Source organism: Aptenodytes forsteri, unplaced genomic scaffold, assembly GCF_000699145.1.
Source record: "Aptenodytes forsteri isolate BGI_AS27 unplaced genomic scaffold, ASM69914v1 Scaffold96, whole genome shotgun sequence".
Classification (NCBI taxonomy): domain Eukaryota; kingdom Metazoa; phylum Chordata; class Aves; order Sphenisciformes; family Spheniscidae; genus Aptenodytes; species Aptenodytes forsteri.
In genome coordinates, this window is record NW_008795029.1 from 5,303,563 (window position 1) to 5,318,565 (window position 15,003).

The following is a 15,003-nucleotide window of genomic DNA, read 5'->3' on the forward strand; positions in this document are numbered from 1 at the left end:
AGTTGGACTAGATGACCTTTAAAGGTCCCTTCCAACCCAAACTATTCTATGATTCTATGAATGGATTAGAAACTTTGAAACAATGTTTGTTCTAGATTTTATGTATTTACCTTTCTTCTTTTAAATGTTTTTGATTTTCATTCTGTAAGCACATAATCATCATTTGCATCCATTTCATATCTCCATAACATGTGGATTTGTCATGTCATACTGGTATGCCATCATTCTTCACTACGTGATTAAGATCTCAGGTACTCCCTCTATTACTGTCAACGTATACTGCGTCAGGCACTATAGCTTGAGCTCTCAGGATTTTCAGCAGCGGAAGGGGAGCTAAAACAAGGAACTAATGAATGGTCATAGCTATTACAAACGTCCGTGGCCAAATCCTGTAGTTGCAAGTAACACAGGACTAACATGGAGGTGGAATAAGGGTGGAAAAAGTCAAAGCAAACTTCCTTGTTAACCCTCTTTGCTCCACCAGGAAAAAAGCAGAACTACATGTGGGACTGTGACTGAAAACTTCGCTATGTATGTTATGGTTTATGTGCAGTGAACCAAGGCCCTCTGCTTTGACTTCCCACCCAGACAGTGCTGGCTGGGGACTGGCATAAGTACTCTCACACAATGGCACAGTTAATGTGATATCAAGCACGTGGTGGTCACCAGAGAAGGAAGCCCTTCGGCATCGCACATTTGTTCTTTTTTCACTGCACAGCAGTGTCCCTTTGCAGATACACCCTCAGAAGTGTTTCTCTGGGGGACAATGGCACAGTGCTACATGTAGGACAATTTATTTTGCTCCAAGCCTTCTGCCAGGGGTTCTGCCTGAGGTCACAAGTTGGTCTCTTAAGTGGAGTCAAACTACAGGAGAGTAAGTAAGTGTGGCTCAGTTCTCAGTGCTGAAATATAAGTACACAAAACCACATTCTTTACCCTGCAGAACACCCTTCTGTACATTTAACCTTTTGAATTTTACAACTGGTGAGCAAACAAAAAAATCTTATGCTTTTACTTATCAGGAAAAACCTTTACTAAACCACCCCCTGAACTGAGACATCATGAGTGTTTGATATTGATGTACACCATTTGCTGTAAACTGAAAGACTTGTGAGACCACAGCCTATTCTTTATGGACATAATGCATCCAGAGATTAAAGCATCAGATCTTAAATTTCTATTAGCTCGTTATTAAAGATTGTGACAGGCTTATTTCCTCCCTAGTTTATCTAAAGAATGAAAAATGGCAAACCCAATGAAATCCTATTTTCTGGCCAGCCATTAACTTGATTTACAATGAATTTGTACAGTGCCTGATTTATGCCAACGTTGTATTACTGCTTCTCTGCAAAATACAAACAATTAACTAATGATTTACGCTTATGCAAGCACAGGGGAAAGAAGATCATAATCTTTTCTCATGCCTGTTTCCCTTCCAGCATGCTCAGACCTCAAAAAATGAAGATTGATCTGGTCACATGCTTCAACAGTCAGTCGACACTTTTTAATTAGAAATTCAGAGAACAACCCTGAGTGAACACACCCGTCACCCATGAGCTAGACATGTGTCTATGCAAGACCTGACAGCAGCTGAAGTCTCTAAACACTTTGAAAGGTATTTTACATTGGATTGACTCACCATTCCTTTACTCTCCTAAAAGCTGAGATGCTGAAATTACAAGCCTTGCAGCAATACACAAAGAAAAAATGTTAGCTATCTATCTCCTTTATTTCTCAGGGTTTCACAGGGTTTCACATTCTTCTCCACTATTACAGTAAACACTGGATTTTGTGCCCTTGGGACAGACTCCTTCAATAAAAACTGGTATTAATGTAGTGCACAAAACTGAAATCTCTTTACAGTTGAAAGCAGTGAACCCCCAAAATCAATGCTGTATTTGTAGTGCCTTCATGATAGCTACATAACATTCTTTTCACCTCCTGGGCAAACCCTAATAGTTATGAAAGAGTACAAGAATAACTTAGCTCTTAAAAAAATAAGCAGGCTCGTAAATCTTGCTCTGAGCTAATCAAAGCAACATTTTATTCCAGCAGGCTTCCCATTTAAAAAAAAAAAAAATAATCAGCTAACAGGAATAATCAGTGCTTGCTTCGTTGTAATACCCTTGAACAGAAATGTAACGATAGAACTGTCTGAAATGTGAAATGCTGACATCTGAAAATTGCTTATGAAAGTGAAAACAAGTATTTTTGAAGTCCTCATGAAATGAATGCCAAAATTCAGTGACAAAATGCTACAGATTTTGTTTCAAAAGTTATGTTATGCTTGTATTTTATATTATGACCTGGCATTAAATAACAATGACATAATGGCATAATCATATCATACTATTTTTTTAAAAATCATTGAAAACAGGTACTAGGTGGTTTTTTTAAAGAAATGATCGATACAGTGTATCCTCTTTTCAAGATGAAAGTGTTTCCTTGTTTTTTGTAATACAACAATTTACTTCTTTTAGCAGGACTCATCTTACATGTCTGCAGCTGACAAAAGTTATCTACTTTGGGAAAAACCTCCTTGGACGTGACTTTCTCTCTTCACTACAGAGGGAATGTAGACAAAAAAATTAGACTACATAGATGCTGAAAATGCCTTAAATTCTCACAGTTTTCAATACTACATGCTTTCCTTCTGTAGAGTAGGAATAGTAGCATCATCTTCACAAAGCTTTGGAAAATCTGTGTATATTCACAGCATTTTCAAACTGTTAAAGGAAAAATTTTATGGAAATCTCTTCACTGAAAGAAGGAAGGAGGAGATCTATCTAAGCAAAAAATGGTGTCAGGCTAAAGGAGAAAAAGGACCATGGGACTCATGGTCTATGAAAGACAAGAGTGGTTACAGAAATGATCAGAAAAATACTAAACAGAAAAAGATTTGATATGCTAAGAAGTTTATATTTATGTAAGACCATTTACAGATTGTGACCTGATTCTAAACAAATTACATATTCAACAGAATTAATTAACTTCTCATGAAATGGCAAGAAAATTATTTTTTGCCTTTTTTTCCAAGTATTCCATGACATCTTTTAAAATAATTTTCAAAATAGCTGTCCCAGATATCACCTCACTTACAGGATTCTGAGAAATTTCATCATGGCAGAAGCCAAGAAAACTTGAGAATAACCACATCTTCAGAGAACTGATCACTGATACATACTATATGCAGCCCAATGGATTTCAGTGCTCCTCTTCTTTGAAACAACAAAAAAAGTGTCAGCTGCTTTGCTTTTCTACTTGAGCAATGATCTAGAAATTCAGAGAAAGCATAATATTTTATAGGAATGTCAATTGCTCTCATAATTTAAAGCCCATTCTTCTACCAAAAATCTCAAATCAAACAATAAAACCACGTCCCAAGTGTTGTTACCACAGAATGTTCCTGTTACCACAGAATCCAAAAAATGGCCTGTCACCAGCTTTCTGTTTTAGCTGTGCAGTGGCTTGCAGATGCAGAATTTGGCAAAGGTCAAACAACTGCCCAGTAAGGAGATGTTGCATATTGACTGCTGTGTGCCAGTTGAAGGCTGTACAGAAAGCTTGGAAATAGTGATTTTGATGATTTTCTTCATGATGCTGGTTATAAGCTATATGATTACATTGCTTTGTAACATCTGATAATCCAGCAGACCCCTTTCATTACATTTTGCTAAGATTTATTCCAATTCTCTCAGCCTGAGACTTATATTTCAATTAAGTTCCCACATCCTCATAACGATGTGACAGAAAACATCTATCCATTCATATGCGAATTGAATCTCTTTTTGCTTGTGAATTATATATAATTATTATATCTTCACGGCAAGGTTTAAAAAGGAAAGGCAAAGTTATTTATCGTTCTTCTGCTATACCACCAGAAGCTAGGAGAGAAAGTACACTTGAAGACCCAAAGGGAAGAAATAAAATTTATGAACATAGAGTAAAAAAATAACAAGATATGGTTGTCCTATGAGTATAGCTGACTTTCTGAGCATAGATGCAGTTAGGGTCAAACATATTTGAAATTAAGTCAAATCCCAAATGTACTTAATCACATTTGAAAGAGATGAGCTACAGGAACCAAAGGACCAGGTCTATATCACCTTCACCTGAATTACATTTCTTAGGACTTCTTTGTTTCATTAAATAACTAGAAAGATTTTGAGCTTTGCTTCTGAAAGAAGGCCTATGACTACAAACCTGTTTTTATTTAGGGCTTTTAAGATAGAGTTAATGGTACATAATTGCTTTATCAGTTTTCTCAACATAAGCCATAACTTCAGTGCCATCAAAGATAATGTTTCAGAAAATCGAGTTTCTCTATAAATAGGCAAATGAAGCATATGAAGGAATGATGGAACAATTATTACTTTTCCATCCTACTCTTTGTATTATGTGAAGATGATTTCTTTTCGGTTTAAATCATTGAGCATTCTGCCCTAATGTGTTGTCTTCCTACAAACAGTCATTTCCAAATGAGCTGGAGAACTGGAAACAGTCACAGGAGCGATCCTTCTACTTTATAATTCTTTCCTGACTACTTTAATGAACAATGATGCAATAATTGCTTTTACAGATATTTTTAACAGTTCCAAATAATACAGACATAAAGCAGGATTAAGGAATCAGAAGTCATAAAAATCTACATCTCTTCTTTCCTTTTTCTCTCAGACTTTCTTTGCAGGCATGGGAGATTTCAAAACCACCACTGCCATTTATATCCAATGCTTTAAAAAACACACTAGAGTCGAAATCTCGCCACACAGAATTCAAAATTAGTTTATTCAGGTTTATAATTGAGTCACAATTTCACTCTGGGACATTACTTCTTAAATAAGAGACAGAAGCACTTTTCCTCCACTAAATCTAGTAATTTGAAGTCTGGAAGAGGAGTAAAAGAGGACCAGGCAGCTCTCTGCAGCGTAACCCTGACTGTCCCCGTTCCTCTACAAGGTGTCAAGACTCAGAAAGGTTCAGGGGATGGGATAAAAAAAGGTGATCTGGTTCTCCTAAGACACATGGAAGTCAGAAATCATGTGGCACTTTTCAAAAGAAACAACAAAAGTTGCTGTAAAGAGAAATAGTCAGGTAATTCCACTACCTGAACCCACATTTTGGTCACTAGTTAAACTAGCAGTTTATGAGGAAATAAGCATCAGTAGGTGCACCACGGGGTGGAGGACAAGGCATACTGGTAAGGCCAACTTCTATCCCATGTGGGCTAGTCTTAAAATTTTCATTGAATTTTTTTTCTTTTTTTTTTTTGTCAAAAAGCAAAGTCAAAGTAGAACTGGGGTAATGATGTGAAAGAATGTAATAAATGTTTTCCATCTCTACTTTTTCCTCGCTGTTCTCAAGTAAAAAGAAAAAAAACCCAACACAGTAGTACTACCAGGTCAGGTCACAAGCTCATCTACTCCAGAACCCCATGAGACAGTGTGACCACTGGCCCTTTGCCCACTTTAACACACGGTCTGTTGCACTGAGCAAGAATTGCATGGTCAGATGTGTATTACACTACGTGCTTAAGTCTTCGTGCTCTGCTTACAGTCCTTTTTATTGTTTTCCATGTCCTAGCTACATTCCATAAAGAGCTGCTGAGCTTTGTTCAGGCACAGCTTTCGATGAAGGAAGACCGGCAATGAGATGAGCCAAAATGAGAATCTCCACAAAACCAATCTGAAAACTTATCTTGAAACAATGTTCTGGAATTCTTCTTGTCCTTGTGCAGGATTTTTATGCGCAAGTGGGAGATAATGCAGACTGAAGAGATCCCTTTTAAAAGTTTTACTAATTTTCATTAGGCTGGTTCATATGAGTTCTCTGGGCCCCTCAGTGGAGGATTTTAATCATATTGTGCCTTCTGCGCTACAGTGATTGCTATGCTAATCTCTGTAATTCCACATTTGGGAGCCCACTTTTCAAAGTGTAAACAACTGACACCGACTTCATAAAGAACATTTTTCCAGAGGGAACACAATGGTAGAGTCACAGAGAAGCATCATAAGCCAAAAACTGGAAAAAAAATCTAATTGCACTAGGAGAAATAAACCATTCTCAGTTTCTTTTCCTTGTTCTGTAGAATGTGCATGAATAAAATATATGTGAATAGTATTTTGTGAGGGAGAAAACTTTGTCCCTTTCTACTTACAGGTATCAGATGCATCATCTCTAAAGGAAAACTTAAAGAAGAAACTGAATTTCGGCATCTGCAGGAATGGAAGAACAGGTTTCATAAAAAACAGGAAACAAAATCAGCAGAAGTGAAAATATGGACTCAGAGGGAAGAAAAGTCCAATAAAATATTTGTATTTCTCTCTGTCTTAAAATCTGATGCGCTGCCAAGTTCCCTAACAGCTGCTGAAACCACAGGTTTTCTTCGGCTCTCCATTTTGAGCATTATTTTGCTTAGCACCTCTGAAATGCTCTAACTATTCAGAGCTAACATTTCCCTGGGACTTGTTCAACCTGCCCGCCTCTCGGGCCGGGCTGAGCTCATCTCCTCCAAGTGTGTCGCACAAGGAGGGTAGCAAAGGCCATCTGCAGAACCAAACTCAACCGTCCAGATAAAGCCATTCTGGAAAAAAACCCCATACCTTTAAAGAAAATAACTTGAGCAACTCCTAAGGGTCCTTGAGCTTGATAAAAGGCAAGAGCTCTGAGATAACAGTACAGTCATGTTGTAATACTGTTTAATGGCAATTTCTGTTAACATTATTCATACAGGGATGCTATTGACTTGTAATTCCTTGAAAACACAATCTTTTATAAAACCTGTATTACTGAAATCCTTGTGCCTTTTACCATTACACAGATTGCAGATGACTTCATAGGATCTATGAATGCCTCGAGTGACAGAATGCTACAGCACCTGACTAAATTTAGAGAAGAAAAAGAGAAAAGCAGACCTATAATTACTGTCCCTGCAAAGAGAAAACGCAGGTGCTGTGCCAATTCTTGCATTAACTATCCCAAATCTATTAAGATATTTCTTCCACCTCAATTAATTTACATTGCGGTATTAATAACAGCATAACTTCTGCACTCTTGATCTCAGGGTGCAATACCATTAACGCTACAATGCTCTAACATAAAAACTTCTATGTATCTTATAAAAATATGAAATGCATATTTTAGAAAATTTACCAAGCAGCTGAAGCTGGGATAATGCACTTCTTATGTTTGCGATGGTCCCACATTTCTTTTAATATGTTACACAGAGGGTCATAGAAGGACTTTATGAGGCCAAAATATTGCAAGATAATGATTTTTTTTGCCCACACCAGAAAGTAACAGCATTACAATGGATGTAGTAACCTCTCAACTTTTTTTTGTATTACCCTACCTACTCTTTGTAGTTTTATCTAAGAATTACTATACTTTTATTTGCGTATTGCTCACCTTTTCCTCCAGTTTGAACCATGACATACTTCAGCATTTCATAAGCTATCCTGTTTATTACAGAATAGTTAGAGGACCTCAAACCGAAGGAAAAAAAGTCCGTATTTCAGTGACTGTGTCATGATATGGTCTTTGGAAATTTATATATATGTCACAGGAAATTTATAAAATGCAAGATTTCAGGATTATGGTACTGGAGGTATATACATCACAGAAAGCTGAGGACTGATGAGTTTTCTGATTGAGATTCTTTTTGCTGAAATACCACTTATCCAGGAAATCTTTTACAAATGCCAGGAAAGCATTAGATGTTTTGTGTAAAAATTTAGGGTTTAGCTATTCAAGACTTCATAAATGCTCGGGCAGCTGTTACGACCCTGAGTCATAACAACTTTAGAGAGGAGATATGATCTAATCCTCACTGGAGTTCCTTTGCATTTAACAAGCATTAGTTCCCTAAGACCTGCCCTCCAACAGGTTATGCAAGATCGGGTTTGATTCTTTTTCACTTCCACCATTTATAAAATTTCTCAGGGCTCTCTAACCTCAGCATCCCAGAGGCTTCCTGATCACTCTCGAAAGCACATGGAGGACAGAGGAGAGAGGATTGTGAAAAATGCTATTCCTTATCCCATTTTTTTCTCTGGACAGTCAATTAATCAATCAACCTAGTCTTCCACCCTGACTTCCAAGTAGACTTCCAAGTCTATTCAGTCTTCATGCCTAAATACAAAATGGCTATAGATTGCACATACCTTTTCTATGATACTTTGTTCCCTCAGCACGTTTGCCACAACTTCCTGAGACCCATCAGGCAGATCAGTGAGATCTACTACTACTATTAATATAACTGAATTAAAAGAAAAAGGTGACTCAAATAACACAAGTCTACATTTAGAACTAGAAGCTAAAGCACATGCTACAGAAGCTTCATCCATACAAGTATTTGTACGTTGTGGATGATGTCTGTTGTCAGGAATGACAGTGAGGGCTGAAGGAAAGAAGAGACAAAAGTGTAAGAAAGTTGTATCTTCTGCATATCGGTAGTAGCACATGTTCCAAGATCCTGCTCCTTTCTTTAAGGTGATGGTAAAGGATACTGCTGCCCAGGGACCAGATATGGTCTGCAACTTCACTTTAATGGTTTACAATCAAGAGAAATTTTTTCCATATTACTACTGCACAGCATTAAGAGGACTACTAATGTGTGATTCATCAAAGCGATTTTACTGGCTTGCTCAGCATTCAACCAGGAAAAGATTTCCCATTTGGGCTTCAAGTGTTCTGAAAGTTTTGACAAACCGTGTAAAAGGCACAACCTTAATTCTTTATGACTAATCAAAAGTGAACTACATCCACTTTCGTTCTGTATGAGAGCCTCTATTCAGGGATTTGCTGCCTTTTTTTTTTCCATTTAACACTTTTAGTTAATTCATCTGAACATTTTAGAGAATTGCTTTTTAGAGAACACCTATACACTCATACCTTTCTCATTATTCATCATTAAACTGTTTTGTTACTGTCCCAAGAGTATTCAAACTTCACAATACCACCCCCCCGGCAGGATCTTTTGGAACATTCATTTTGGAATATCTGCAGTACCCCTTAAACCAGTCAGAGAAGTAGTAGCAGTCGTAGTAGTATTGGTGGTAGTATTATTTAAGGAAATCTTTAAATGTGGTCTAGAATTACAAGGAGAAGCTGATCCCTGGGATAACTCTGCAACTTGCAAGAGAACTGCATTACTCTAGAGTTAGGTCTTAGATTAAGAAGCGGAAATTATTAAAATGTCATGATTGAAAATGAGGAAGAAATGTTTGTATGGATGTCTTATTTATAGACAGGTAAACATGGGTGTTGGCTTCATTACAAATGTAACCTTCACCCAGATATGCTGGTTTTCCTAGAACACAATTGTCGTGGTTTGACTCCAGTCAGCAACTAAGCACCACACATCTGCTCAGTCACCTTCCCCACCAGTGGGATGGGGGAGAGAATCAGAAAAGCAAAAGTAAGAAAACTAATGATAAGAACAGTTTAATAATTTAAATAATAGAATAATAATAATAATTTTAAAAAATTGTAATGGAAAGTAAAGCAACAAGAAAAAGAGAGAGAGAGACACACAAACAACAACAAAAAGGAAAAAAAAAAAACAAGTGATGCAACCGCTCACCACCCACCGACCAGCCAGTTCCCGAGCAGCAATCGCTGCTCCCCGGCCAACTTCCCCCAGCTCATATGCTGAGCATGACATCACATGGTACGGAATATCCCTTTGGCCATTTTGGGTCAGCTGTCCTGCCTATACTCCCTCCCAGCTCTTGTGCACCTCCTCGCTGGCAGAGTATGGGAAGCTGAAAAGTCCTTGACTTAGTATAAACACTGCTTAGCAACAACTAAAACATCGGTGTGTTATCACATTATTCTCATGCTAAACCCAAAACACAGCACTGTACCAGCTACTAGGAAGAAAATTAACTCTATCCCAGCCGAAACCAGGACCAAATTTTCAAACCACAAAGTCAGTACCTATATGGATGTTATCTGGTTGTTCTAACTGTTCGTAGCTCTGGAGTATGAAAAAACTTGAAGACCTCCTGCCCCTTCCTTCAGGCTTCCTGTGGTCTTTTCCATTTGGTTTTGCCTTATTGTTTTGCTCTCTATCATCAGTGCTTCAAACTTGATAGAAGAGAAATGCAACATATGTCTCAGAGCAGTTTGCACTATCAATAGCATACAGCAGCTTACCTGTTTAACAGCGTAAAGGAGGCGACCGTAGCAGTACATCATGACCATCACAGGGATGACCAAGCAGAATATGAAGAGACAGATGATATAGGACGTGGACTTGACTGACTCTGAGGACCAGCGTACTGAACAGCTTGTACCCGCACCTTCTACCCCGTAACTGCTCCAACCGATCAGAGGTGGCACAGTCCAGACCAGGGAATAAATCCATGAACCACTGACTGCCAGCAATGCCTTCCGGTAGTCAGCACTGCGCTTGTTGCACAGGGTGAGAGTACTGTAGCGTTCGTAGGACAGGACAGCCAGGGAGATCAGGGACACAATGCCTGCAATGAACCAAGCAATTTAAATGCTTACTTTCATTATTTTGTGCAGTATCCATTTTAAACCCCAAGAAACGAGATGCTTTTCTCGCTATTACATATTTGAAGCAACAGTGAAAATTATTTCAATTATTCTCTATGCTTAAATCCCCACTGGACCTGGTTGCTCTGTCCATCATGTCAAATTTTGTTTAACTTCTATTTATATTTATATTGGAAGATTTTCGCACTTGAGAGCTATTCCTCTTCTAGACAGGTTTTCAGATTTAGCTGTTTCAGTATTACCCAGGGGAAATCCATTTTTTACATGAACTAATAAAATGTTGAAAGATTCCCTTGCTAAGAAATATTCAATTATTAACATCCATGAGCATTTTCAAATGTTGCATTGACTTTCATACATGCAGAAGGCTTTATATTCAAGATTGGGAGCCCAAAAATGAAAGAAGCTTTGGCACTTCTGCCCCATCAGCTAGATATAGCTTCAGTTCTGACCACCTGTATGTGGAAACAACAGACAACCCTTGGCATGAGTGTGATGTGGCAGGTCGTATTTTATTTACATATACATCACATCATCAGTCAAAAAGTGATTTAGATTAACACTGAGCTCTAGGTGTTGGAGACCAGTTATATAATCCAGTGGAAGATTCAAAAATCTGGGTTGTAGGACATTTCCACTCTCTCTTTCTATTTTCTATTTTCTATTTTTCTATTTTCTATTCTTTCAAGGTTCAGGGTCCTGACCCCCTCTACAAATCTTTATGGATTTGCATGGCAGGTTCTTAGTCATTACTCAGTGGGTTTTTTTTCACTACTTCCTATGTTTTTGTTCTCCTTGCAGCTTCCTTACAGTTCTTGGTGACACAACACTGGATACCATTTCCCAGGATTTATGACAGAAGGAACTTGCTGGAAGAAATTTAACACCAACTTTTCCCATGGGTTACAGGCCCCTCCTTTTGGTCCTGTAAGATGAAAAACCTGAATAGACCTATATCAGTCCAGCTCTTTCTTTTTTTCTTGATCCTTGCCATTAATAACAGCCAACTATACAGTAGCATTGAGATCTAGCCTGCCAAAATTCTCTGGTTTTGAGTGGTACCTACTTCCAGCAAATCTGTTAACAAAAAAGATCATCTTCAGGGGAATCCACAGCTGTAATCTACTTTTTTCCCCATTTAACTGTCAGCTTCTCCTATAGCTCCTTCACAGGTGTGGGACAGAGACTCCCCTGGGGATAGCACTGGTCTATCCCAAACCTGGGCAAAACACCCCACACACATACCCGCACAGGGCACAGCAGGATACTCTCCCCAGGCACAGCATTTTGCTTCTCTTTCCCCCACAATTCAGCCACTCATTTCCTAGTTAGCTGGATGCAGGCGCAGCTGTTCCTGCCATCCTGACAACAATTTGCAGTTACTTTGTGCAGAGCTGGGTATGGCAAAGGATGCAGGGGGAATGCAAGCACTGCCTGCTGCAATAGGATGCCTCAGGGGAAGAGGAGGCAAAAGGGTGTGAGGAGAAGGCAACTTTTGGTGAAGAAAACATCTGTCTCGTTACAATAGCCTACTAAATTATCTTCTGTATATTACTGGGAAGTCAGACCTAAAAAATAGATACACTTACAGCTGTAAAATGACACAGCTCCACTAAATTCAACTGAATTATACAGTTTAAGAGTCTAACTTTAAACCTATTTTAAGGTTAGACTATTTTAGAGGCAGTGGAGACTTTCTGATCATCCCTCATCTAATCTGATTTCCTACATAACACAGCTCTTGAAAGCCCTTGGCCATAATTCCTGCACTAAACACATATCTCAATATAGAAAAAAAAAAATAGTGGGTCCTGAATTACAGGCTCAAGAACAAAGAATCTACCACTCTCTTCTCGCTTCCAGCCCACACTTTTTCATCTTCATTTTCTTTGCATTGCCTCTTTCCATGCTTTTATCTGCTTGACTAAAGAGCTTCTTGCTATCAAAAACATTTAGCTCATGTAGGTACCCAAGGCAAAAATCCAGATTTTGTATTTGAAACTTAGGCCTCAGTAAGGTGATATAGATCTATTCATGCACAACAATCTTGGGAACAAGAAATCTCTCCCCTCCCAGCTGAGTGCTCTACAGCAAGGTTATATTATTCTTGCTTTACCTCTGATGGCAACTGAGGGCACAATGTCCCTATTTTGATGAGATGGCAGGTGAGACGTACTTTTGTTGAGAATATCCTACAGTCCTGCGGGTACGGTGTTGCCTAGAAAACCCAAATGGGGTATTCAAACTTCCCTAGCTAAGGGTCCTGCCTCCTGGATGGCTGCTTTAGCCACTGGGCTCTCAGGTCAAGCCCGGCTGCCAGCTCTGCCTGCTCGTCCCTGTGGCTGTGCTACTGCCCAGCAGCTTCTCATGGTTTATATTGCCACGATTTACAGCATTCGTTTACAGTTCTTCACATTTTTGTCTACTGCCTAATATGAGAAAGATTCTCAGCTTTTCTCACGCTGGTACTTATGACGGACGGCTTTATGAAGTGGATCTGAAGATAACTGGCCATGAATGCAGTACTGCTTGCTTTGAGCCAAAGAAGAGTCTTGTCTTTAACTGGCATAGAATTAATGCTCAGTTATTAAATTAGGACCATGGCGATGTCAGTAAAAAATAAATCAAATATTAGCAATCAAACCCACAAAAGTTTCCTTTAAATTATAGCAAATCATTTTTCTTCTCTACACAGAAGAAGATTGGAGACTCTTAATTACACACCTTGGCAGGAGCCATTTCATCTTTACTCACCTTTTATTATTGAGTTCCACTGACATGACACAAACTACATTTTTCTCTGGAGGACAAGAGCTGTGATATATGGAATCCCAAACCACAAAAGTTCAGAAAAAAATCAATATTTATCTTTTTCTTTTTGTCACAGTAAGACTTTAAGGTCTGTGCTACACCTGAACTATTTAATATCGCTGAAATTAACACCACTGTGCATTGACTTCTAATGCTTTCAAAACAACAAGGGAAAAAGAGGAAAGTACTGAAGAGGTAGTTCGTAAGAGATATTAAAAGTTAAAAGAATTCAATGATGTGGCTCATGTGGTTAAAATATACTAAACCAGGCTAAGTACTTAGAAAAATTACAAATACTTTGAAAGAATGAAAATGGTGCTTTGAAAGACAGAAAATGATGAAATTGAGCCATAAAAAAAAAAAAAAAAATTAAACTTTTTTCCCAACAGTGAGACACATTCAATTGAATTGGCTGCAAGTAATGAAAACACCTATTATCCAGGTGAGGAAGAAAGAAAAACAACAGAGGCCATGGCAACCCCCTCTCAGTCTACTTAGTGTGACCTTGTGCAGTGTATACAAAGTCTCGAGATGTGCCCGGACCCCCTATCCCCCAACGCTGCAGCTCCATCCAACCTTGCTGATGAAGGGCCTTCGCCTGAACACGGAAGCCAAGACTGGACAAACCCAATATAGGATGCACACCAGGAAATAACCCCATTCCAATATTGTGATAGATTATCAGCTCCAATGTCTCTGTTTGCTAAGAATATCCTCAGCTTTTTAATTTAAAAAAGTAAAATTTTTTTAATCTCACTCCTTTATCAGTTCAATAGCTGAATCCTGGGAAGATACCACTATCATTTGATCAATTGTAGCAGATACACAGGCCCAATCTGTTGGACTGAAACAACATCATTTCACAAGAAAGGCAAACCCAGGTTTTGCATCAGTATTTAGTTTGAAACTGGGTGGAAGTAAAAAAACAGGGATCAGGTGTGTAACAGCTAGTGAATGACCTTCCATCAAAAAACTGATGATTGCCTTGCCCTTTACATGCCTTTCAATAGCACCCAGTATGATCTTCTCCATAATTTTTCCAGGTACTGAGGTTAGACTAACAGGTCCGTAGTTTCCTCAGTCTTCCCTCATGCCCTTCTTGTAATCCGATTTGGATAAAGTAGAATAAAGTTTCTCACTTTTCATTGTGCATCCTATTTTTGTATATCAGAGCTTTCTTAATGTCATATGCACTTAACTGTTGTGGCCTTTGCCAGAAATCCTGCACTTACCTGGTATTCTATTTCATGCCCTATCTATTGCAGTCATAGAAATTAGTGAGAATCTCAGCTTTAAAACAAAAAGCAATTAAATACTTCAGAATTATGGCTGAGGAAAAGACTTGAATGTAATCTCCATAGTCTTAATAACCAGAAAACAAATTAAAAAAATTAATGTAAGTTATAAAGCGAAGAAAATAATTGTAATTCTAAAGCTAATCACAATGCTTTATGCCGACATTTCATTCTTATTTTGCAGTAACATTTATGACTGGGTAGACTGCGTATATTAATTTCAAATGCGTAATGTTTTCTAAAATTGCAACAAAATTAAGTTCAGGAATTGCACATCTAAATAGAATTTGCCTCCAACAAATATTCAGGGCCTCAAGCTGGTACCTAGCCAAGTAACTCCACAGGAGTCAATCACAGTGAGAAACGTAATTTGTTC

At 38.3% G+C, this 15,003-nt stretch overlaps 1 protein-coding gene across 1 annotated transcript in view; it reads right to left on the bottom strand.

The window, feature by feature from the left end:
* Window positions 1-15,003, bottom strand: part of LOC109279376 (opsin-3-like) — a 92,933-nt gene that overhangs the window by 60,045 nt on the left and 17,885 nt on the right. The window contains exon 2 of the mRNA XM_019471220.1: window positions 10,156-10,481. Coding sequence (XP_019326765.1) covers window positions 10,156-10,481 — 326 coding nt within the window. The remainder of the gene's footprint in view (window positions 1-10,155; window positions 10,482-15,003) is intronic.